Consider the following 27293-nt stretch of genomic DNA (forward strand, 5'->3'; position numbering starts at 1 on the left):
TGCAATACCTTCATCTCCATGTTTAAGCAAACAAAAGCAGTTTTTACCGTAACAAACGTGAGGAGATGGTTACTTTGTCAACGTAGATGGAGATGCTGCTTTCAGCACTTAAGCCGAGCATTCAAACGAAAAATTTATTTTTCATGTCCTTAACATACCAGTCAGTAATAAGTTTCAACTAGAAGAGCGATGACGTCACAGAGCTGGATATGGGTCTTAAATATGAAGCAACCACCACACAACCATCCCTGCTTCACTCTCTACAGAATGCTCAACAAGTCAGAAACACGCAGTAATCCAAGACACAGCCGGTACTGTGTCTGGTCGTGACCATAAAATCCGGGACTGAAGTTATACTACAGGGTAGTGTCTACTGTTTCAATAGCTCTAGCTCAATAGACGATATGCAAAACCTGCAAGTGCGCTTCTCCACACACCTTCGCTGAATCAAAATTGAAGTACCAACAGCCAGGGACATGAGTCCTGACACCGCCCATTTCCCGCACCATTCAAGGTTTCAAAATGCATTTCTCAGCCTTAACAACGCTACTAGCAGGAATGCAGCCATCTTGGTTAGGCAAAGTTAGCTCTGTGGTAGTCTGCTTACGGACTTTTGCATATTGTCTATTAATGTGAGAATCGCAGGTGTTGCATGCATTTTTCTAGAATTTGGCATAGATTTGTGAACAAAGCATGTCGCAGCTTCTTTTAAGGCTGTTTGTGGTTCAAGCGAACGGGCGTGCTAGCCTCGCAATTTTCCATTTTGAGCTGTTAGAATACTTTGCATTGCCATTTCATTGCATTTCATTGTGCAATTTCAGGTGCATAAATTAATCAACACTTTTAGGTATGTCTCTCTCTATATCTCTTTGATGTTTGCTGAGCAGCACTAACCATGTGTGAACATTTTCTTTTGCATTCTGAACGGTCATTTTCGCCTGCAATTTTCTGATAACCAGGATCACAGTTGCCGACCAGATTTTTTGGACTAGGAGGGGCACTGCGAAAATTTTGAAATAACTTGGCAATAAAAAAAATATGGTTCTTATGGTGTTCACTGACCTTTGTCGTGCTCTCGGCTGGCATGTCGGCGTGCCAGGGAACGGACACGGTGTTTGCCTTCTGGCAGCAGAAGAGCCGCTCGTTCCACGCCACCACCGTACACCGCATCCTGCACAAGCGTACAACACTTGTCACAACCACCGACGGCATCTGAAGGCTCAAGGCAACACATGAACTACAAGGGCACGTCACAGACGGCAGCCATGGGTTACATTTTGATTATTTCGAGTTCTTTAAAAATGGTACAGAGGATGTCCAATGATTGCGCCTTTTGAACACCACCCCTTTCACTCCAATACGCCTTCGAAGAATGGTCTGCCCGAAGGCAGTCAGCTGACAAGTGCACTGAACCAAGGTGAGCAACCGCATCAAAGCGACGAATGCCAGATCGACACACACCTGTGGTAAAGGAGCATCCTCATCTGGTAGTGCGAGGGGAGGCTTGTGACCTGGCCCCGACAGCTGCAGTCGGCTGATGGCTTCCGTCAGGTGGTCAAACTGCCGCAGATTCAGTTTGCCCGGCTGCTGCTGGTGGTGACCCTGTTGTCAGAGGAAGTGACGGTACACTCACAAAACATACGCAGTACACGTGTTATTGCCTTTGTCCAGCTGCGAAGAAAAGTGGTGGACATAGTGTTACGATGAATGACAGTGACACATGTCCTGCACATGCCACATTTTATTCCCTTGGCTCCCCCCATCTCCCACTGTCCTCCTCACACCTGGCACCGTCCTGCGTTCAGTGCGGAAACCCTGGCACACACACTGCCGCCATTTGTTGGCCATCCATTTAAGCACTGCTGCTCTCTTTTCCTCGCAGCTGGACAAATTTGCGACAAATACGGTGCACCAATCATTATGCCCCAACAAAAATGTGTGATGAATTTCATACATCTGAGCATTCAGTATGCACAAGAAAGCCTATAAGCCTAAAAATTTAACCCAATGCATCGTGTTGAGAGTAAAAGTTAAATGCCGTTCTCTGTGCCACTGTTACATGCTGGTGAAGCCGACAGCAATTAGAAACGGCCTCTAGTTGTGGTTGCAGCTGACAAGGAACCACATAGACTACTTTCAACTCTGAAACTTTCACATTTTGTAATGTAAGTCAAGCTGAGCCTTTTTCGGGCTGTAGAGCCAACAACCATGCATTAATATATTGTTTTTCATTTCTCATGCTGAAATGATGTTTGGGCGCCGCTCCACATATACAAAAATTTGACTAAGAAAGGCCACCACCTCCCAGGGAGTAAGCTTAGCTCTAAATGGACCACCTCGACTGCTCTGACACGTAACACAAGTCGCCACCTGACACCAGGGAGAAATTTTCTAGCTATGGCAATTTTGCATGAACAAGAATTTCCAAATGCCCATTCTTTTTTGACATTACTCACATAGCTGAACAAATGCACATGAGCTGTATTCAGAGCCACACATACAAAAACCAAACAAACAAACAAGAGCTGATGGAGTAATGGGCTGTAAGGAGCTTATCAAATTATACAAACATCGACACTGTCAAAGAAATATTATTTTGGGCTGAAGATGCCAATTTATTATAACCATACTTTTGCACATATAACCCCACACCTAAAATTTTTTTTTAATTTAACAGCAAAGTCAGGGTGCAAGTTATACGTAAATTTCACCTTGAGATGGGGCTTCATGGCAGCGCAGCGCGCGCTGCCGTGAAGTCATACCTCAAGCAAGGTTCTCCCCCATTCAAAGTTTTTGTCTTCTTAGTTCTAGAGAACCCCAACGTCACCCTACACCTGCATGTTGAAGCTCCATTCTACCCTCCTTCAAAGTTGCCCATTCTCCTCCTCTTTTAGGGTCGCCATTTTGCGTTTTAGTAGTTAGCAAATAGTGAATAAGGTGCCATCAAACTAAAACTCGAATCTCAATGAGCTGTGCTCAACAGCTGTCCTTTACAGTGCAGCAGAAGCTGAAGATTATCAACGCTGCAATGCCGAGTTTGCTGGAACACCCGACACCCCAAGTGCACATGTGCTGCACTTGCCTTTCCTTTTCTCCTTTATCCCCTCTACCCTCACCCCTTTGCGTTTTCTTTAAATTCTCAAGTGAGGAATAATCTTGGGTCTTCTGCACTGCACTCCTGTCTCGTTACTACTGGCCGCCGCCAGTTCAGAGTTGTAACAATCAGCATCACCGAATAGGGGCAGAACAGAGCCATTGGCCGAAGATATGACATGAACAAGTTATGCATCTGTGAATGGAGACTGTTTTTTCAAAGGTGTGAGTGTTATATGCAGTTATACGTGCAAATGGTTTTTTTCTTTCCAGGCTGTTGTAATTGGGGGTGCCAGTTATATGCGGTGGCGAGTGATAAGAGGAAAAATACAGTTGTCACCTTCTACTTGCTTGGGAGGCGGAGAGTTGCATACATGCGCTACTCTCGATGGAGGTGAGACGACTGGCAGCACAGCAAACAAGGATTTAATATATACAGATACGGTATAGGCACAAGGCGCACAACACTAAAACCATAACTCAGCCAAAAATGTTCACTTGAACTCAAACATCAAATTCAGAATAAGTACAAACTACCAAAAAATAATCTATCTCAGTTTCGGAGCCTAGCTCCGCCTTAAAGTCTCTCGGTCAGTCCTAGCACTGACTCTCCAAAGTCTGGCCACCCTGGCCCTGGCCTAATTGCGTCGCAATATGGAAGTGCGGGTTCTTACGGACCGTCGGTTTGAAGTCCTTGTTGAGTCCACGTCGGGGCTCGTCCGAAGCGTTGCGGGTGCCGTAAGTGCCGACTCCTCGCGGTTCCGTCGACCTGGCCAAGTACGTGGCTGGTGCCCCGGTAGCCGCCGCTGACGTGTCACTCGCTGGGTTAGGCCTCGCGAAGCGTTCTTCGCCTTACATCAATCGGCATGGCGACCCGGTAGCACGGTGATTATCGGTTGATCGGGCTTGGCCGAGGAAGAGGGATTCTCGAGAAGAAGATCGGAACCACCGTGAGCAGCAGCGGCCGGTCCCAGGAGCTTCGTCCGGACGTCTCCGAGGACTACAGCTACGCCTGGGCCTTGCCAGCGTCACGAGCTTCGTGGCCGGGTCCTCCACTCTCCCGTCGTCAGAGCATGGCTGACGAAGCGACCTTCCAGCTCAAGAGCCACGTCGATAATAATGCTTCGATGCTTCTCCCTCGCGGATTACACCTCGGCTCACGTGCCGCGAACTTCTTCGTCCTCTTCTCTCGCCACAGGCGACCTCTTACATGTGACAACAGTACTTCTTTTGTAGAAAGATTTCATCAATTTCGATGGTAAAGCGAAGATTTGTAGCCTCTTGGCAAATGATTTGTGCATGCATCATAAATGACAATGCAATTAGGTGAGCAACGAGTTTTGCATACGAAAGTTCCAATGAATTTATTCAGCAGGCATGCCTAGGCTCGATACATGTTCAAACTCGGTGGAGGTGGGTGGAGCTGCAGAAGTGTTCGCACAAGAGCCAAGTGCTGAAGAGATGTTTAAATCTACCGGTGCACTACATGGTGCAGCATCTCAAGTGTGCCTCAAGAGTAGACAGCCCTTTACAATCATGGATTGTTTCACTAATAAAGTGCCCGTAAGCAAAGATGTTATTCTCGGCATCCTGAAGAGCTGGTCCTTGGTGAACAACTGAGCCAATTTTCTTCTCTGCTGCCAGGACGCAGGCAACAAACTTGGCTATATTTTTCCTTTATGCATGCATTGTGAGAAGAGGGCAACTAACTGCACCATTGAGCAGTGTTTGTGTGGCAGGTGCGCAGGTGCCCCGAGCATGGGATGGCACTAGGGGTGAGGAGGAAACTGAATATGGGAGGCACCCATACTGGCAAGCAGAGGTGGCTGGAAGTGCCACATGTGTGGTGCCATCGTTAATCCTAACAGCAAGAAAGCTAGCAAAAGAAATAGTGGCCGTTACTGGCATGACATTTAAGAACATTCTGCAAAATTTACAAGTTTGACTTGAAAACGCAGAGAAATCTCCCATGTGCACAAGTAATACGGTATACCTGTGTCACACGGGCACGTTTGGAAGGCCTTCCAGTCGACGGCCTTCGAAACGCCACAACTCTATCGACTCAAAGGAGTTGTCGCGCTGCTACACGGCACATTTGAAAGGCCGTTGAGTGGTTCAGGCGTTTCTCGCAACATTGTGTGGCGCTGCGGATCTTTATTTTCGTTTTCATGTCACCAAAAGTTAAACAACATTAAAACCACTTAAAAGCACTATAATTTCTTTTATGTTTGTTTATACGGCAAAATGGCGGCGATATGACGGCAGCCGGCAGCACATTGAGTAGAGGGAGAGTGTACTAGACAACATGGAGAAAGGAATGAACACAAGCACGTCGCTGTTGTCGAGAGTATGTACAGTTTGCACATGTCAAGTGGTAAAAATACTTTATTGAATAATTAATAACACTCATATATAGCGTTTTTAGAGCATTTTGGTTCGATTTGTTCTTCCTAACCATGAGTACGAGCACACTGTGAACGAGAGGGCATGTTCGCGCTGTTTCCGCTTCCGTAGCTCAAAGGCCATCGAGATTTCGATAGAGTTGTGGAGTGCTCCGTTGACTCGATAGACTATTGACTCGACGGCCTTCGAAACCGCTCGTGTAGCAGTTCGAACTTAACCTTTGAGTCAACTGACTACCGGTTGGAAGGCCTTCGAAACGCCCGTGTGACATGGGTATAAGTAACCTCCAGGAACATATCAGTCCTTGTTGGAACCATAGGAAACTTATCAAGGCACTCACCTTGGGCTTGGGCTTGAGGGGTGGGGCCTGCTTGGAGCCCGTCCTCTGGTAGTACAGCTCTGACGCTGGCCACTCGTCGCCTCGTCCCGCATAGGGAAAGGGGTCTGCCCAGACACCACCACCTGTGAGAGAATTATGGATTTGTATCAGTGCTGAGTTCCTTCTGCATCCTCGAGGGCAGCACCATCCCTTACATCTAGCAGCGTGCACAAACACTTTAGTTAGAATAACTGCAACTCGTCATCGTCAGCCTATTTTATGTACACTGCAGAACAGAGGTCTCGGTTCCCAGTAACCCTTGTCTTGCATCAGCCAATTCCCATCCTATGCTTACAGATTTCCTAATCTCATCACACCACTTTATCCCCTGCCGTCCACAAGTGCATTTCCACCCATTCTGTCAAACTAATAAACCACTGCTTATCTACCCTATGCATTACTTGATGAGCCCAACAACCAATACTACTTAATCTCAATGCTGGAATATCAGCTACACCCATTTGCTCTATAATCCCTACTGCTGTCTTCTTGGTTCTTAACATTGTGCTTATCATTTTTCCAATTACTGTAATTTCAACTACTCGGCCAGACAACGCCAAGGAAGTCGGCCAGCATGTTGGAAATTATTTCAGGATGGCCAAGTAATATCCAAACATGCTTGGGCACCAAAACCTGAACAGCGTTGAGTTCTTATCGTGCAACTTCCTGCCTGTCTTCTCATAGCTGCGTCCCATTTTAATGCTTTAAAGGGCTCATATGCGCTAGGTTGTTTCTGGAAAAAAACCATCGTATTTCTTGCTTTCGAGGAACCTGTCGAATTGAGCATACTTTGGAACTGTTGGCCAGCTTTTCAAAAAATTTAACATGTAGAAGTACTCGCAGACGAAGCTTTGAGATTCACAGTTTATCGCTTTCAGCCCTAAAGCTCAAGGACCATCTGGGCATCATTCTTGGAAAGAAAAAGGTTGGCTGTCGTGAGGCCAATATGAAGTCACCATCTCAGATGGCTATCCTATCATTTGAGAGTATAAGCTTGTCTGTATATTTATTACATTTCATAGAATATTGAGTCACCAGAGACACAGGCGTGAGGATCCACGATGGTTATGCCATCTTGTTGCACAGGGTTTAAATAGAGGACATAAGTTTATTACTGCAGCAACAAACCATATTCTACTTAGCTACCTTCATAAAGTGTTGGCAGCAATGCAATCATGAACATGCAGTTCTTTTTTTTTTTCTTAGTCAAGAACACCCATGCAAAACCAAAAATGCTTCTATCCCGTGGTTGGGCAAAGTGTCACAAAATGTTGCTATCAGAGTTGTTACTGCCATGCCATCCATGTCTCCAGTTACTCAGTTTTCCACGAAGGTAACAAGTTATATGGACAAGCTAAAACTCCCTATTGAGAACATTCCAGTCCAGTGCTATCATCTCTTCGGACCGTCCATCAGCAAGTCACCATACAAAGGATATTAAAACAACTAAGCGAGAATGAAAGCAACACCCCCTCTTGACAGGCCTGACAGACGGGACAGACCAGTAGCTCCTCAGTATTGAGAGTGTGGTTGAAGCCATCAAAAAGCGTTAGGTAAACCGTTTTCCACAGCACATGGGCTACACATTGTTCTTTGTTTTTTTTAAAGAGCAGGAACAAGACAAAACAATTGGTTTAGATGCAAACGTCACGTTCCCTTTCATAAGTGACACACCATCTACAACACAGAGACCAAGCCAGCAGCGAGAGACACCGCATCTGACGCGAAGCAAACGCCAACGTGAACTGCATCACCTGTATCCATGCCCAGGGACTCCTGAGATCCAGCCTCTGCGGCAGCATGCACGCAAACAGGAAAGGGGGGGGGGGCACAAAGTCAGAACCACAGCCACAGAAGCAGCCAAAGCACACATGCCACCGTCCCATTTTGGCAAGCACAGCACGGCCAAGTCAGAGGAGAACAGAGACCTCAATGGCCATGGCAAAGCAACAGAGCGAAAGACAGAGGAACGCAAAGATGCACTGCCTTGTGTTACGACGATTTTGGAAAACTTACTGCATTTCTGCACACGTACACCCGCCCTAAAAACTCAAGAAACTTAATGGCCAAGTGCAACGGAATTTCAGACTGCATAGAAAGGCTAGTTTTGGGTGGTGCTACATAAAGCAGCCTCCGTGCAAAATTTTATGTTTGAAATACAGTGAAACCTAGATGTAACGAATGTTTATGTAACGAATTCCTGGATTTACAAATTTTTTCTCAATCCCTAGCGCCAGCCCCGTAGAACCCCGCAGATTTGTGACCTCTGTGTAACGAAGGCGTTGCGATGATTCACCTTGATGTAACGAATTTGCGACACTGATCATTCATTAACTTGATTCGCAACTTTACTGAAAATTCGTATGCACAACGCGTACGTTTTGTTATTTTAAAAAATATACGTTAATGGGCAGGCTGCGAGAGGAACGTATACGATCGCAGCGAGCGACTGTGCGCCGCGATGATGATACGAGAGTTACTAGAACAGCTAGTGCCGCTTCGCGGCAAGCGGAGCAACCTTCTCACATGGCCTTCAAGATTGTCAGCCGTTGAGCCGTTACTGCGTCATGCGGCCAGGCCAGCGGACCATCTCGAAGGACATGCTCCGCAGCTTTTGCTTATGTAACTGTGACATCAGGTGTCACTACTATGCCTGCTTTGCTTGGTGCTCGTCTTGTCTCGGCGTGGCGACGGGTGTGCTCTCATTGTTGGTAGTATTTGTTCGCTGTGAATATGAGTTTCGCGATCAGGAAGTGCTAAGTTTTGTCTCTTGAAGACAAGCTTGCAATTGTGGATGCGGTTTCTGCGAGCGAGAAGAAGAAGGATGTCACTGCTCGGTTCAACATCCCAGCCAGCTCCCTATCGACAATTTTGAGTTCAAGAGATAGTATCCGCAACGCAGTGCAATCGGGCACAAGTTGCAAGAAAAAAAGGCTGAAGACGTTTACGTACGCTGATATAGAAAAGGCGATTTCTACGTGGTTTCTGGATGCACGGACTCGAAACATGCCCATAAGTGTCGCAATCCGGCAGCAAAAAGCTAAGGATTTTGCGTGCATCCTTGCACAATGACTTCAAGGCAAGTAACGGCTGGTTACAAGGTTTCAAGAGCCAGTGTCATCGGTAGAGTTATTAGTGGCGAGTCTGCCTCCTCAGACAGCGATGCCTCTGCTTCGTGGGTGGCCGAGAAGCTGCCTGACATTATCGGCCGCTATGAGGTGGCGGACTTGTACAATGCCGATGAGAGGGCTTTGTTCTACCAGATGCTGCCGAATCGCACGCTGGCACTCACAGGAGATGATTGTCGTGGCGGAAAACAAAGCAAACTCCGCGTGACGGTTTTGCTTTGCGCCAACAGCGACGGTAGTGATAAGAGAATCCCATTTGTTATTGGGAGAAATGCCCGGCCAAGATGTTTCGAAGGAGCAAAGTGAATGCCAGTGAAATATGTGGTATGCACTACGCGCGAATGGTGGAGCGCTTAACTACATCGGACTAGGTGACTTCTTGTATACTGATAATGGTTGCATCTACGGAAGAGATCGGAAGAGAATGTATCCCAAATTTAAAGCTTATATTAAAAAGCTTACACGATTTTCAACAGTGAACTCACACTAAAAATTCAAGAAATTGAAGTGCAAACTAGGGTGCAGTTCATGTGCAAACATTGCCTTTATTGTGTGACAGTCACTGCAATACAAAGTGTGTCGCGATGAGGTCAAACTTGATAGAAATATTTGCCTATAAGTGCGCTCTACATTGACATGAAGTCACGTAGTACTTAACTCTTTCCCTACCACGCCCACTGGGCATTGTTAGCCTGCTAACGATGGTTTCGAACGCCATTTTCGAGACCTTCCGCACTGCTCATAAACGCCCTGTGTCATTTGATGTATAGTAGAACTGAACATTTGTTTCTTATGGGGTTTGTTTTTTTCCCGCTATGAGGCAATTTTTGAATGAGCTCCGAAGACGCCCGTACACTCGTCAGATTTGAAAGCAATAACAGCCACCTCGGGAAGTGACAGGCACGCTCCAAAACATTGCAGATCTTGCGATTGTGCTGCGTCTGCGGCTGATCTTATTGTCAGCTTTAGCAGCAGCGAGTCAGAGGATGCTGCGCTTTCATCTGGCTTTGATTCTGAGAGCGATGATGACAAGAATCGACCCGGATCTAGAAAATGCACCGCTAGTTCGTGCTCCCCCACCAACTGAAGCCATTCAGCACTAGCCAGCTAATGTGGAGGCATACCTACTGCTGCGCTTTTCTGTAGATGCTACTACAGCAAAACACAGCAGAAAACAAAAGTTTACCGCAAGACTTACAACGTGCCCGTTTCACATAGAGGAGCTGATTTGCTGCATGGCACACGCAACTGTGGGGCTTCCAGCTAAACTGTTGTAGCACAAGTAGTTTTCTAGCAGAATTGCAGGTAGTGGCGATTAGATAGCAAAGCACTTTGTATATTGAAACATTTTTCTAGCATTTTTTTTTCTTTTGTTAGATACATGCATATCTTAATAAGTTTTGTTATTTTACTACCTTGTTTCTGGCAATTTATGGGAATCATTAGCTTAGCTTTCATGTATTGCATAAATTTTTGAGTGCAATAGTTTCATCAGAAAAAACTAATAGTGTAAGCTACAAAAAACAGCCATTTTCTCCACGGTAGGAAAGCATGGGCGGGCCGGGCCGCCCATGCTTTTGCAACATGCTGCTGCTTCATATTTTGTAGACGCGATTGCCAACACGTGATCTATCGACACTGACTGCCATAGAATCTAATGGGGACGCTCCCGAGTAAGCAGCGTCGCCGCTTTCAATGTCACCGCTTTCGTCACGCCAGGCTTGGCAATGGTAATTTCGGTCCAGGTAGCATGACATCATGGATCGGAGTGAACAGGCCTTGTGCTATCTAGGTAGTGCTGGATTAATGCGTCACACATGTCTGCTGGCAATGCCCAAGCCTGTTGAGGGGCCATTTAAACAAACTGGAGAAATGGAAACTGCCACGACTGTTCACACAAAACAATATTGTTTATAGAATGCTACTTTGTGTTGATAATGGTGCCTGGTTGCTTTATGTTATTACGAATGCTGTTGTTTGCAGTTACTAGTGCAAGCCATAAGCGCACATTGAAATACTTCTGTTCCAAGTGCTGTAAGTGAGGTGCAGGTTACTTGCAGGGGTGGGTTGTATGTGCGAAAATGTACTACATACACACATAAAGCATTGTGAGACATTAACCAGGTATGCTACCAATGTTTTGATAATGCGCAGCCTGTGTCAGAAGCACATATGTTACCTAAGTAAATATAATGCAGCATCATGTGGATGCACCTCGTCCATGGGCCCCCTGTTTATCTGTCATACACTACGCTCCTTTGCTGGAGCTAAGCAACTACCCCAGAAGCTACAATGCTTTTCAGAGTAATGATAATGATGATGATCATGATAGATGCGATTTTCTGGTGCAAGGGCCAATGATGGCCTAAGAGCGCACTTTTCAGAGTGGCTAATATGTCAACCCGGTAACTCACTGAATACCCCCCCCCCCCCCCCCCAGCTGCCTGCCTGCGTCACATTTGCTACACAATATAAAGGTTAGACAAATGCACGAGCAGTCGAACCTTGTCGAGCTGCACCAGTCACAAAAATACCTTCGTTACATCCAATCTTCATTGAAGCATATATTCGTTACATGCTGATATTGGCAAGAAACAGTACAGATTGGCATCATTATGCCTGTATTCATTCTATCGAGGTTATACAGCACTACCCATAGTTTCCATGGCCGCTGAACAATCTCAGTGCCAGAGTTCCCTATACAGTCATTCTAAGATACCCTGCGAAGTATGCCAACCAGTAGGCCTGAGGCATGAAGAAAAAGGAAAAAGAAAAAGGGTAAGAAATGGCTGCCAAAAATGAGCAGTGGAAAAAGTATGAAATATCTGCAGCAGCAGACATGAAAAAGAGAGAGAGAAAGAAAGACCTGAAGAGATGGAGGGGCCCTTCTGAAGCCGGGCCGAGGCGGAAAAGTCCGGCGGCGCCGGTTCGGGGGGCGGAGGATACACCCCCTGCAGGAAGTCACAGCTGGCTGCTCACAGGCAAGAGGGGGAGAGAGAGGGGAAAGACAGAGAGATGCAGGCTCAGGCTCATCTCCGCGGCAACAACAACGCCATCACGGTGCAACACACAGTGCCATTCCGCAACAGAAGCAAGCCGAAGAACCACGTCAGGCAGAGAAGCGCACTTCCCAGAAGGCAGAAGTAGCAAGAACAAAAGAAAGAAGTACCCTTTGGTCCGGCAACCTGACACCTATCATGCAATGAAAGCTCTAGTGCACAACGTTCGAGCGCCTCAGTGCACTTGACAAAAAGTGAATGGGCCTTCGGGCGCTTGCCAAACAGTACAAGCGTAAAAATGCGTCAAAATGAGCCGGATGCATTGCACTAGCGGAATAAGCAGAATTCGATGCGTTGTACTCAAGTTAAACCTCGAGTGCCAAGGCTTAAAGTGCACTTTGAGCCTCGGCCAAGGAGAACCGATGCGTTGTACTCAAGTTAAACCTCGAGTGCCAAGGCTTAAAGTGCACTTTGAGCCTCGGCCAAGGAGAACCGATGCGTTGTACTCAAGTTAAACCTCGAGTGCCAAGGCTTAAAGTGCACTTTGAGCCTCGGCCAAGGAGAACCGATGCGTTGTACTCAAGTTAAACCTCGAGTGCCAAGGCTTAAAGTGCACTTTGAGCCTCGGCCAAGGAGAACCGATGCGTTGTACTCAAGTTAAACCTCGAGTGCCAAGGCTTAAAGTGCACTTTGAGCCTCGGCCAAGGAGAACCTTGCCCCAAGGTGAGTGGCCTTCTGGCCACTTGCGAAGCAGTACAAGCATAAATTTGCAAAAAAATGCCATCGATGCATAGCACAAAGCGGAGTAAACGCAATTTGATGCAATGAACTAGTTTGTCAAGTGACCCTGGGCCAAAGTGCACTTTCGCCTAAAGGGAGTGCACCTTTTGCAACTTGCCAAAAAGCCCTAGCACAAGAAATGCATCAAGATACACTTGATGCACTTGATGCACTGCAATAAGTTAGACACATGTGATGCACTTTCATCACCAGATACACTTGACAGCGTTTGATCATTGTGCACTTTAAGCCTCAATGCTTTCCAAAGGGCACAAATGTGCAGAGTTCATCAAAGTGCACTGTACGCATTGCACTAAGTGCATTAAGTGCAATTAGATGCATTTGGTGCACTTCTACCAAGTGATATACTTGAGCGCCCAGACCAAATGTGCGCTTTAAGCCTCAACACTTGCCAATGAGCACAAGCACATAAAATGCATCACACCGAGTGCAATCATTACATGAATTTGATGCACTTCCATTAAAAGATATGCTTAATTGCACTGAGAGTTTATCAAAGAGCACAAGTGCATAAAATGCATCAAAGTACATTAATTGTACTATGTGTGGTAAGTGCAATTAAATGCATTTGGTGCCCTCCCTCCAAGTGATACACTTGAGCACTCGGGCAGAAAGTGCAGTTCATGCCTTGGCATTCAATAAAGTTAACGAGTGCATGCTTTAATTAAAGACGACCATGGTACAGAGCATATACAGGCCATGTACAATTTTGTTTCTATTCCCAGACCCCGAAGCGATTACACATTCTAAAAGTGATGCAACATCAACAAAATTTATGGTATAATTTGCCAGAATAGCTAGGCATATCTTCTGAGCAGTGTCACACTAAAAATTTTGCCCATTAGCTTTAATTAGTGGCAGTTGCAACCTAAGAGATTTTCAAGAATTCAGTTAGCTTCTACGCCCATCCCCTCATTTGCACAGCTCATAAAGGTCAAAGCACTTGGTGACGATTAAACAGGCTGTTAGGCCATTCAAATTCTTCACAGATATTAACTGAATGCCTGGGAGGGCTAATCTTGCCTGTGGTGCACTGGGAGAAAAAAGTGTAATGCTATTCATCATAATCTATTGCTAACTTTACATTTTTGGTGCCTCCAGCTCAATTCAACTGATGGCGTTTCAAGCGTCAAAATCACTCTTCAGCAATAAGGCAGGCTGCAGTGGTGGGCTACAGGTTAATTTTGAGCACCTGGGTTTCTATAACGTGCACCGAAATCTCAGGACACAAGTGCGGTTCAAATTTCCCTTTCATCAGGGTGCTGTCAGCGTGGCTGCAAATTGAGCTTGTGACCTCGTGCTCGGCAGCACAGCTGCTACAGATATGAGCTCTCATGGTCTCAATGCTCATTCAAAATGTGAACATTATTTCAATTTATCAGTCAATTTGCCGTCTGATGGCATCTGGTGGCATCAAACCACATGTGCCATCCATACAGACGATGACGATGGCAAACACCACCTATACATAGGTTAGCACCACTGGTCATTTGCGAGTGGCACAGGAGGCATAGTTTGCACTATGCTCGCACAAACACTCACCACTTAGACCCGAGGAGGAGATGGTGTCGTCATCGTCGGTGATGCTGTCGGAGTGTGTGGCGTCCTGCTCCTCGGTGGGCACTGGCGCCACGGGTGGTACGACGGGGGCCGCGCGACCCACCCCCAGGCCGTAGGATGCCTGTCACACGAGAAGGGAACCCTCTACATTGTCACATGGACATGATGCACGCAGGGCGGGCAAGCGTGTTCAGTAGTAAAAGTGTGCTCACTGGGCGAGTCTTGGCATCTATCTTCAAAGAAACTAAGCACAACTAAACGGCAACAGACACAATTTGCTTCATTTTCTTTCTCTGTCCAATGGGCTTGTTGCCGTTGAGTATCTTTGAAAACACGCTCAGGGCCAAATTTACTTTAGATCACATTGCAGCAGTACCTTTTGAATGACAAAAGCATACTAGAGGAGTTGTCGAGAATGACCTCCAAGGGTAACATGAACAGTAAAATGTTAAATATTTGGAAGACGTAATAATACAGTCGATCCCAGATATATCAAGCCCTGATATATTGAATTATTGTCTATATCAAGCAGTTGTAAAATCCCCATGAAAGTGAAGATGGAGAAGGCAGACGCATGGCCACACAGCAAACAGATTTTTAATAGCACGCATACTCAAAACCAAAAAACCTCAAACTGAAAATCAAGCATACTAAAGCACACTGCGGGAACAATACTAACAAAGATACAAAATAACGCTTAATATACTAAGCATGTTCCGATTTACGCCTAAACTTGTCCGTGGCGGCTCATCCTTCAAAGTCAGGCAACCCTGTCCTATCTCGCTGAAACGCACACCTGAAACGCTACAAAGAGTCACCTTGCTGCACCCGTCGTTGCACGTGTGTTCCGGCTTGTCGGCTCTTTTTCCCAAGCAGTTGGTGCTCTCGTTGATGGTGTAGTTAGTCGCCTTGCCGTCGTCGCGTCGTCTCTTATCGGTGGTCAGCTCGTCGGTACTTCATCGGTGATGAGCTCGTCAGTGATTCTTCAGTGACGGCATTCGGCGTTGCTTAGGCTCACCTGGATAGGCCTAGCGTCGGGATGCGTCGCAACTTCTTCATGAGTGCCGACGTGGCGTCCTGAGGAGAATCGAACGTGCCGGTCTGCCGCAGAAGGGGGATCCTCTCTGGGGTGCCCGGTCCTGCCGTGAGAGGCTGCAACCAGTCCAGGAGCCTCGCTCGAACTTGCCGAGGTCGACAACCACACCATGGACGGCCAACGTCACGGACTCAGCCAGACCCCCAAGTCTCCCGTCGCCAGAGCGGAGCTGGCGATGCGACCTTCCTGGCCCGGAGCCACGTCGATAATCCCCGGACAGCGCCGTTCATCCCCCGATTACGCCTCGGCTCACGCGCCTCGAGAGCTCGTGCCGTTCCGAACACTGTGCTTCAAGTACTCTTCTTTTTCGCGCCGCAGGCGGCCTCTTACATATGACAATCAAGCCCTGATATATTGAATTATTGTCTATATCAAGCAGTTGTAAAATCCCCATGAAAGTGCCACGCAAAAGTATAACGATGTGCTACGCATACATCAAACTTTCGTTAACCTCCACATTCGATATATCGAATGCTGCGCCGTGCCCCTGCAAGTGTGCTTCTCCTAACAGCTACGAGATCACTTCGATAATGTTGTTGGAAATATTTAATGCCGAAAAAGACATATTTTAAACGGCACTGTTTTGGCGGATGCTGTCAAACAAGAGATTGAGTCCGAAGAGCAGTACATGCCATGAAGGAAGGCTAAGCAGGGTGCTCTCAATATTGCTAGCTGAGCATATAGAAGGCTCGTGCAAACTGCGGCCGTTCTTTATCAGCAAGAGCAGATCGCCACTCTGCTTCAAGAACCCGAAACACCTCCCGGTTCGATGCGCATTCCACAAGAAAGCTTGGATGACACTCAATCTTTACACAAAATGGCACCGGCATGGGAAGCTGAACTCGAGATGCTGCACCGCCGAGTATGTTTTCTTGTAAACAAGGGCTTCCGCGAACAACATCTTAGGATTTCAAGAGTGACCAAAATGAACCCAACCCCAACTTGGACGGATCTTTACATTACAGTTTGAATTTGACAAATCGCATTTCATTCGTGCTCACACGGCTACACGTGAGTGGGAATGGATTTAGATGTTCTGCAAGCTGAAATTCCCTTTCAAAACTAACCGCGTGTGTGTAGTGACGGCAGTCACTGATGCAGGACTGCGAGGCATCAGTACGATGAGCGGCACGCAAAAGATGCGCCAACTTTTTAGGGCGGTTGAGAAGTGAGGATGACTGGTTGGAAGACGCGGGGAAGAAAATGGAGGAGGGTATGGCAAAAACGTGAGAAGAAAACTGTAGTGTGGCGACGATGGCTACGAAATGGCACCGAGCAGCACGCGTCGTCTGGGAGGACTGTTGGCGGTGGCTGCTGTGAATCGCGCTGTGTGATCCGCCCGCTGGCTCTTGCGATGTACAAATTAATGAGGCAATTGTGCCACACTTCGCTCCGTTTGCAACGTGCCGCATGAGACTAATTGTCCACGCCAGCCAATATATCGTGAAATGAAAGCATGTGTCAGGTTGAGCTCAAATTTCGCATTAGGGATTATCGTAATCGTCGGTGAATTTTTTTCGACAACGAGCTTGTAGTTTGTATACTTTTGCTTCTGGGTGTATGCAAATTTTACTCATTTTTACCCAACTATCCCAACAGTGCTTCGACCCATGACCCTCACCTTGAGACTGCTGGACTTTCGCAGGCCAGCCGTCGGAAAGCTAGGCGGAGGGGGTGCATCCCGAGACTGCGACCGCCGACCCGTGGTGCACAGCCGAGGAGGCGGAGCACAGCGAGGGGCCGCTTCGGCAAGGGGCGGTGGAGGGGGTGCCGACAAGGGGGAGGGTCCGCCTCCTCCTCCACCAAAAGTGACCAGTGTAGGTGGAGCCGGTGGCACTCGGCTCTCTAGGGAATCCGAGCTCGGGTACGGCTGCTGCCGGTACAGCTCTGCACGCAAGAAAACGGCACTCTTCAAGACTCACCGCTTGGCCTGCCATAGTATCCCAATTTTGTGCCAGCACTCCTATACACCGACTCCCTGCAGTGTAGCTTTATAAAAGCCAAGGCTTGTCTAAGCCAATTAGTAAAGAGAGCCGGCTGTGCGTTCCACAAAAGGAGGGGGGACTCGCAGATTGTCTGCTGCTAATTCCTCTGCGAAAGTTCCATGCAGACAGCGTTGAGCACAGGGCAATTACAGTTGAACAAAGGAGAAGCCCTTCTTCTGGTTCTCTTCTCTGGTTTGTTAGCCGCTGCTGCACGAAGTTGCTCTCCATGCACGAGAGATGGAGTAAAGATTAGATGCCTAGCTGTTGCGCAGCACGTGACCCTTTTTCACTGCTTGCGGCGCCCACCAGGAAGATCTACGGCACACACAACACACATTGAAGATAGTTCATGTGCAACATGAGTGCGCACTCTCAACAACATTAGTGACTACAGCTCCAGCGTCACTATGCAGGAGGCAACAAAAAGGCATTACTTCACTTGTTAATGCCAAACTTGGAAGTCATGTCACGCTTGCATTCTTTCCATTGTCTTTCGCATGTGCTGGCGAGGCTTTTACATGTCACAGAAAAAGTAACCAATTACAATTACTTCATACAAAAGTGTAGTTGATTACAGTGACCCATTACTGTCCCACGAAATTAACTGAGCAATCACTAAAAAGTAATCATTTACTTTTATGTTACCTTTCGCCAACCTTCATTAACATTTTAAAATGCCTTAAATGGAATGAGCTGGCCTGGCACTTTCAATGCGTCCTCTGAAGTCATTCCCCTGTATTGTTTATCTGCACTTACTATCAATTTCCAATATTTTCGTTGGTCATCTCTAGTTTCCTTGTGAAGAGGACGTCAGCACTGAAAACTCACTCTATGAGCGAGCTGTAGGAAACAGCAATGTTATAGCGTACGCACACTGGACGAGCAAATTACCGTATTTATTAAAAATAAGGGGTTTTCTCCCCAGAATTTTTAGCCTCGAAGTCACCCCCCGCCTTTTAGGCTAATTTTGCCTGTAGGTGTGGCTTTGCGGGAGCGCGCGCCGTGGGGCCGTGAAGCCACACCATAAGGAGAAATTCGCACTGCCTAGAAGCCATACCTACAGGCAAAATTCGCATATAACACATATTTCGCGTGTTGAAGCTCTCTCTCTCTCCCCCATTTTATGGTCGCCATTTTGCATTTTGGCTGTGTTACTAATTTAGTATTTCGAGCGATTCCTGCCGAGTCTTGATAATCTGTCGGCTACTCTGTATCGCCTTATATTGGTGTGCATACTCCAAGTTTTTTCTTTTCTTGGTTCCCCCCCAATTGCATCCTCACCTTATAATAATGACCGCCTTATAATCGAATAAATACGGCAACAAGCAAAGGTCGAGAACTATCCAATGACAATAAAAAAATTGAAATCTACCCTCACTGAACATGAACTGGCACTTGTGTCGCATAGACACACAAAAAGTTGCGAAATTATAGAATTCTTTGCTCCCGCCACAGGTTACCTCCAAGACAGGGCACACGGGCTGCTTATGCACTCAGCCAAGAGGAGCTGCGGCTGCGCCAGAGGAGGGGACGTGCACCCCCCTGCATCCCACTCCACCCACCCACCTGCTCTCGCAGGGGAAGGCAGCACGCATCGAGACATCATCCTTTTCGGCTTCACCCTCACATGCTTTCCCTCGCACCCACATAGAGCACACAGGACGCGATAGGATCTTATTGCACTTGGACGTTACACGGAGCATGACGATGAGGAGGCCTTGTTGCTACGCTGCTGCACTTCAGTGGCCGCTCTCTCTCATGCGCGACACATGATTTAAGAGGTGTTCGCAAGCAGACGCTTGTAGTTCAAACATTTGACGATCTGACAACCATTTGACAACAGTTTCCATTTATTGCCTCAAGATACCTTTGCGATGGCAGTAAAGTTTCGTTATATTGAAATCGTGTACGAACACACATCATTATATTGAGGTTCAAGACACATGGTGGTCTATGAACAAGATATAAAGACTTAAATACATCGTTATATCAAACTTTTTTACACTGAAGTTCGTTATATCAAGGTTTAACTGTTGCTGGTTACGTGTAATTGATTACTGAAAAAAAAAAAGAACTACAGTGAGCGCTACCGAATAAGAAAGAAGTAATCGATCAATTAGAAAACTGACGAAGAATATAATTTATTATCAATAATTTGTTACGCATAAGTCTGGTGGTGGCATATTTGACAGATCTTCCTGGATGGCACAGCAGGCAACAGAAAGGAGTCATGTTTCCGAAGCACTTAAGGAGCTTTTAGCTTAACGACCAGTCGTCTAGTAATGCTAGTTTTGTGCTAGAAAGCAGCACCAGTCGGCTAAAGTGCAACACCAGGCGAGAAAGATTCAGGCACGTACCGGCCTGTAGGCTCCGGCGCTTGCGCAGCTGGGAGGGCCGCACCAGATGGTCGGTGCCGTTCTCGGGTGGCGCCTCGTTGTCGCTGCTCAGGGATGCACCGCCCCGGCCAGGGGGGGATGACGAGGAGCCCCCTTCCGACGGCAGCTGCTCGTACAAGCCCTCGCCCGACAGCCTGAGCAGATCGAGAAAAAGAAAGTGAAGAGTTCATTGTTGTTTGGGACACAAATGCTACAAGGAAGGATGTTGAGCATAGGTGGCGACCTGCAAGTGAAAAATCTCATTCTGCATGAGACAAAATATGCACCGCTACTCTGGCTGTGTGGCCCCGCTTGCACAGAGGATGTGGCTCACATTTTATCAAGACGTCAGGAACTGGCAGTCCATCACAATGTAACCGGTGTGTGTGACTAACAGTGCAGCGGCCGCAGTAGAATCGTTATTGATTTTCAGCACCTTCAGCCATGTTTGTAGCATTGTGTGTGTCTTACACTGAATCGAAATGAAACCACCGCTCGCCAACACTGTTTCAAATGACACGATCATGGATAGCGACCACGCAGTTTTGAAAACACACAGCCAACACAGCGCCCAGTGCACGGCGGCAAATGCAAGAATGAAGAGACACAAACCGTTCCTGTCTTTCCCGTATGATGCCTGCTGATGAATATGACAATGCAGACTCTGCTGCTTTCGTTTCAGCTGGACGCTAGCATTACACTTGCATCTCACATATGTGGCACTGTGAGCTCAGAGGGTCATCCGAATTAACCAGCGTGCGGCCAAATGCAACCAAATTAACAAGAGTCTGATGCCATTAAGTAATGCACATACTTGACGGGACCAGAAAGCGAGTGAATTATCCAATTTTCCAAATTAGTGAGAGACAAATTAACAAGATTTTACTGCGCTTATTTTTTTCGCATGAGCACTATTACATTCCACCCCTATCCAAGTGTGGCCATCACAGCTGGCAATCAAAACCACATCCACCAAGTCACTGCAGCAGATGTAATTGGTGTTGGGCCTACCCGTCGTGCTGTCCTCCCCCGCCGGTGAGGTGGTACGACTCCTGGCGGCTGGGCACGGGCGGGGCCCCACCCTCGGGTGACTCCTCATCCTCGTCGTCCTCGTCGTCTTCGTCGCGGTAGAAGGCGCGCTCGACCTGGGGCTTGCGCTCCCAGGCTTCCTTGAAGAAGGCCTGATAGAAAGCCCCCTTGTGGGGGGCGGCCGTCGACGAGGTGGCAAAGTGGGCCTGCAGCTGGTCGGCCAGGGCGTTGCCGTCGCGCATCAGCTGCTGGGCCAGCTCGCTCGAGAAGAAGGCCGAGGCGGCGCTGGCGGCCTCCGTGACCGCCACGATCTGCATGGGCATGCCCGCCAGCCCTTTGGCAAAGGCGCTCAGGGTCGCCAGCGAGGCCCGCCGCTGGGCCGAGTAGACCAGCACAAAGCCGTGCAGCAAGTGGTCGCGGTAGGCCGACGCCTCGTGGTACGACGCCAGCCGAACCTGCACAAACGCGCCAATGGTTGTTCTCACTGTTGGTTGCAAGGCATGCAACAAGTCTCCTGGCATGGGGCGATCTCATGGTGGCACAGAAGCATACAATCACCCACCACAAGGCAAGGCTGTGTGCGCCAACCACGGCATTTACGGTTGGGAATTAGCAACACTTCCTCTCCACTCTCCATGCCTGTGCAAGCCACAGCCTCGTTGCTTTTAAAGCGAAGCTTTCTTCCCACCCCTCTGCGGGTGCTGGCTACTGCTGTCTTGCTGGTTATACAGCAACTTGGGCCACTGGGTACATGCCACTGGGATGTGAACATGCTGGGCCAATCCACCAGAATGGGTGTGTGCCACCGGGTAGGTACCCGGATGGACAGGAAGTGGATGGACTGGAAGACTGGAAGTGAGACTGAGATACAGATAATTTATGGTCACTTCGCTGTGGCAACTTCCACTGACGACGCCGTGCCGACTGCAGTGGTAGCGGAGGGTGTGCGCTTCGTTTATTTGCCATTTTTACAACTGCCAAAGTAGTTGGCAGTTGAACATTTGTTCAACTTTGTTGCCAAAGATGTGCAAGCAAGGATGTGTCTGGCTCGAGCATGCTTTCTGTGACTCCGATCCAGAGCAGGCTGTGCATCATTCAGATCCAAGGCTTAGGAACCAGCCGAATGTGCTATCTAATAGAACTACATGCATTGCACGACCTGCTCAAGTCCACTTCTTGCTCTTAATCTCAACTACTGCGCTGTAGAACATGCACGCACCTGGACGGAGCGCTTGCTGCTGCCCAGGAAGGTCTCCAGGCTGAGGCAGTGGGGTCCCGTGGCCACAGACCCTGGGTGCGCCAGGAGGGGTGCCAGGACATGCTCTGGAGCGTAAGGGTCCCCGCAAAGCATGCAGAGTAGAAGACGTAGGTCTGGCCGGGAGGCGCCCCCCTCGGACGGAGGAGGCAGCGACTGGTAGATGTGCAGGCGACCTGCCCGCCGCTGGATGCTCTCTACCAGGGCGGCCAGGGCTTGCTCCAGTCGCACAGGGTCCAAACCCCCAACGTCCACAAAGGGGCACTGCAGGCTCTTGGCGCGGTTGATGCCCTCCTGGCGCAGCGACGGGTCGGCGGGGCCGGCATACACGATGACCAGGGGCAGCCCGTGGAAGGGCAGCCGGTCGTCCTGCTCCAGGTTGGCCAGCAGAGTCTTCTCGAGGCTCTCGCGGATGTACTCGAGGCTCTGCTGGCTCGAGTAGACGCAGAGGCAGCCGTGCGGCAGGTCCGTGCGGAAGGAGTTGTGTGGCAGGCCCACGTCGCCGTCGACGATCCGAAAGTCGAGCGCGTACTGGGCGCCCTTGTCGTCGAGCCGAAAGGCGGCCCCGTGGGCCTCGCGCATGGCCTGGGCCACCTGCTGGGCAGCGCCCCCGGAGCCTAGCACGACCAGCTGCAGAAGGCGGCCATTGCCCCCCAGGGGGCTCCATGCACCACCCCCGCCACCCCCTTGGTGGGCTCGCAGCAGCTGCTCGATGATGGCATCCATGCAGTGCGGATTGGCCGGGCAGTGCTCCCGCATGGGGCCGTGCACGAAGCCCAGGTGTCGAAGCAGCATCAGCATTCGCTCCTGGTCCAAACGGTCAAGGGTCTTGTACCTGCACGCGTCGAACAAACAATCCAGGCAATTGTTTTTCCACACTTCATACTGCACAATGTATTCATTCCAACTGCCGTTCTAAGCAGGTGGTGCTTTTGAATTTTCCACCAGCTTTTTTTTTTTTTTACATGCAAGTTATACTTATCATTTGCATTACTTCATGATGCCTCTTTTCTGAAGACTCTTTCATGTCGAGTTTAATCATGAGAAAAACAGATGAAAAAGAAAGTGCAAGATGTGCACCAATATCTCAAAGGCAACAGATGTTTACTCCCCAAGTGTGTGCCAAACTGTGCCAAAATACCAAAATACCACACTACATTCCTTTTTTTTAAAGTACGGACCGAGCAAGTTGGTACGGTTGCATTCTTGAAAACTGCGCATTTAAAGATGGGACAAGCATAAGAAATTTGACAAGGACGGGCGCAGACTCGAAACTGAATGTACTGAAAGGAACCACACAAACTATATGGGCTGATAGCCACCTCCTACAGACATAACAGGGTTCATCGTGAACAAAGGAAAAAAAAACCAACAAACACCATGATAGTTAATCATTCACGCAACACGTGCTTCGAAGGTACGCAAATTCTTTGTGAGTGATCTGGCTGACGCATATGCCTCAAAGCCTTCCGATATGAAACGGCTCATTGATTTCTCGATTTGTTATATCTTTTCTTGGACAGAACCATCATGTCTCCAAAGACTGGTCAGCAACCACATACTCGACAATGCTCTGCCAGATACGAATAAGTCGCTGTTCCCAGCCCCCCCAACTGCTCACACTGCTTCAGTCCTTTATTAACACACCAGCCACCTTATTCACATCAGGTAGAGCATTGTCGAGGATGTGGCTGAGCAGTTTTCATCTTTTTAAGATGGCAATGAAATGGTACAAGCTTGTTAGAACACAAGGCATATAAATATACTACAGTGCAGTCCACTTATAACGATATCGAGAAAAACGAGAAACCCGATCGTTATAACCGATTATCGCTATATCTGGACTGCAAAAAAAAAAAAAAATGCCGAATATACCTTTGCAGTCCCGAAACCGAAACTGACACTTGCGATAAAAAATCGACGTTGTAGAAAGTAGGCCATGAAAAATGAAACTTTTATTTATACCTCTAAATAGCGTCTCAATCGTTAGGCACGTTGAAATAAAAATCTGCACTTGCTTTCGCGGAAGTTTTGGAGTCACAACCGCCGTGTGCATCGCGTCCATCTGCTGCGCGAACACTGGCGGCTATAATTTAGCGCGCATGAATTCAATGAGCGACTCGATCGACGATGTTGCACTTTGGTTGAACCTCGGGGTCGGTGTCAAAGGCGGGCAATTGTCAGTCTCGTTGTCACTGCTGCTGCTGTCATCGCCTCCGTCGCACAACGCCGCCGTCTGTCGCGACAACGATCGCCCCGTCAGAGTTCTCTTCGCAGAACGAGGCAGCACTATTTTCACTCAGAAGCTCCTCCATCGAAGCACCACCTATTTCATCGTCAGTAGCGACGTGCTCCCAGAGATCGGACACCACCGTGTTGGTTTCGCCCATGGGGTTTTCGTCGTGGCGCACGAAGCCCGCCTTTTCCGTTGATCGGCATGGACACTGCTTCTAGCCTTCATGATCGTGGCGCTCCCGGTTTTCATAATCGTCATATCATCCACTGCGCGAGCTCGTACTTCAAGTCTTGCAAAATTTGCAGCTTCATCTCGAGAGACGCAGCTTTGCACTTTGACGGCGCACCTCCCGCTGCTTCCGCGGTGCATAGGCCGCGCAGGCACCGCTTGCTTATCGCTTTCTCCCCCCTCTTGCAAAATTAGTTTCGTCTCAAGGGGCGCACCTGCCGCTGCTTCCGTTGAGAGAGAGCGCGGCAGGGAGCGCAGGCGCCCCTCGCCAGAGGAGGCGTTGCCTTCGCTTATCGCCTTTCTTCCACCCTCTGCTCGCGCAACCGCCGGGGACGCGGGGGTGAAGCAGCTGGTGCCATCTTGTGCACGCTGCACCAACTTGCAATGCTCTCCGTGGCTTTCGCAATCGGCGCGCGGGCGGGATGCGCTGCGCGGTAATGGCGGCAGATACGAACTCGCGTAGGCGAGTTCGTATCTCGAGCCCCGTCTCGGTTAAGGGCAACGTAGGAACGCAATTTTCACGATTATTCTGCATGAAAAGCACTGCCCAGAAGCAAAATTTCAATCGTTATATCCGATATGCGGTGAATAATATATCGTTATATACGTTTTTTTTTCTCATAGCCCCAATGCATAAGTTGATACTCTTAGGTTGACTCATCGTTATAACCGATATATCGTTTTATGTGGTATCGTTATATGTGGACTGCACTGTACACTTTGACAAGGATAGGCAAGGACTTCATTTCATAGTTAGCAGGCAATGTTGTTTAAGCTGCCCAAATAATGCACTTGGAGAAGTATCACTTTGCTTGTTTTTCAGTGCAGTTGTTCTGCGATGCTTTCTATGGAATAACTGCTTCATTAAGTACTACAGCGTGTGGACACAAAGTTACCTAGAATCACGCATTATTTGTGCACCTTTGTGCTTCTAGCATGCAGTGCAGTACAGTTAAACCTGCTTATAACGAACCTCCATATAACGAATTCCTGGATATAACGAAGTTTTTCTATTCCCCATCATTACTCCATAGAAGCACATGTATTTGAGACCTCTACGTAACGAAGTGGCAGCGGGAGACCCCCTCGATACAACGAATTTCCCCCGCCGACAGCCTAGAGATTCCGCCCCAAATTTTGTCATTTTTGCGTGAGCAGCAACCGGAAGCACCTTCTCCGCCGCGACGGACTGCGAAGCGAGCGCACATGTGCGTGCGTGCGAGCGTATGCGAGGTGGGCCTCCATCCCTCGACCCGGCAATCTCGCCGCCATGGGCGTGACCTTTCCCCCTCCTTTCATTCAAACCTGATCCTGCCGCTTGCTGCAGCTGGCCTATAGCCTGCCCAAGCCGGTACTCCCCTTTTCCAGTTGATGTTGTCGACATGCTGGCAGACGCTGTGACACATCACACTCGATGAGCGCGGACACGCGCTGTCAAACGCTGGCGGCGTGTGGAAGCGCCGCTGCAGAAGCGAGCGAAGTGACCTTCGTGCTGTTCGTATCCCAGTATCCACCATCTATCGGAACCACCGTCTATCGCTTCAACGCAAACTGAGCGTCAAGAACGCACAGCACGCACAAAGCTACGAGCCGCCGACGCACCTACACTGCCTAGACTCTGCAACGCAGATCGCTTTCAAGATACGGCCCGCGCAACCGCCTGCCGCCGCGCAGTACGCAGTGGATGCCAGAGTACAGTACAACGCCGCCCACTACCCTCCCCCCACCCTCCTCGCTCCCTCGCCAGTGCCTCAAGCGCAGCGGAAGAAGGCGCGCGCGAGATTTAGTCGCGGTCGTCGGCTCCCCTCGCACTTTTTCACTCGCACATACAGCATAAGGCGCGCGGCGACCGCGTTATCGCCCTTGGACATTATACGGAACATTTATGAGCCAAAACCAATTTTCGGGCCACAACGCGTCATGCACACCATCTTTAGATAGCAAATACGAATCTCAAGGGCCATATTTTTGCTGGCGGAAACCGAAAATACGTTATAGTTGTCGCCCCCGGCACTTTGGGCGGCCAGGGCTATCGTCAAGACACCAAGCCAAGCGACATGAAAAGTCAAAATGGCCGCTCGGGCCGGCGCGGGGTGGCAGTTCGCAACGTACGATGCGGGAACGGTCCCACAGTTGCGACGCAATAGCGGGGTTACCAATGCATTGGGTTCTATGGGAGCTGTGCCAGGACCAGCCGAAAACGACGTAACAGCCGGGAAAACGCAGCACCCCGGGACGTACCAGCGGGGTTCTACTGTAACACTATACGTCACTACGACGCCATCGTGACGCTCGCTCTTGGTTTCCGATGCCCCGCGCTTGTGCGAAACGACACGCGTCCACGCATCCAGTACCTGATGTGACATTCCAAGGATGAGTGCTTCGACGAAAACGGAAAACGGGTGCGCGTTACTATCGAGGGCGCGTTAGAATCGAGTAAAATACGGTAAGCATTTTTTTTTTCGAATTTTCGCGCGAACCTGCATATAACGAAATCCTCTTTATAACTAAGTTTTCCGGGAATTTGTCAATTTCGTTATATCCAGGTTTAACTGTATGTTATGGTCGCGAGCGCAAGCGGTGCACTGTCGTTGCAAACTTGTCGTTGCACTAGTTCAATGGTAAATGGTTTCTGATCTGCAACGCCTTTTGTGTTATAATGATACAGTTGCCAAACAATAATTCGGGCTCGACGGGGAATGCCACGAAGTCGGAATAATTGGAAG

At 48.6% G+C, this 27293-nt stretch overlaps 1 protein-coding gene across 1 annotated transcript in view; it reads right to left on the bottom strand.

Moving 5' to 3' along the window:
• The window catches only part of LOC119434075 (rho GTPase-activating protein 190-like), an 86580-nt gene that overhangs the window by 30472 nt on the left and 28815 nt on the right, over positions 1-27293 (bottom strand). The window contains 10 exon segments of the mRNA XM_049658852.1: positions 1063-1171; positions 1462-1602; positions 5837-5958; positions 7630-7665; positions 11870-11974; positions 14346-14484; positions 17081-17346; positions 19802-19974; positions 20831-21303; positions 22068-22938. Of these exon segments, the coding sequence (XP_049514809.1) occupies positions 1063-1171; positions 1462-1602; positions 5837-5958; positions 7630-7665; positions 11870-11974; positions 14346-14484; positions 17081-17346; positions 19802-19974; positions 20831-21303; positions 22068-22938 (2435 nt within the window).

The sequence above is a fragment of the Dermacentor silvarum genome, chromosome 11, assembly GCF_013339745.2.
Source record: "Dermacentor silvarum isolate Dsil-2018 chromosome 11, BIME_Dsil_1.4, whole genome shotgun sequence".
NCBI lineage: Eukaryota > Metazoa > Arthropoda > Arachnida > Ixodida > Ixodidae > Dermacentor > Dermacentor silvarum.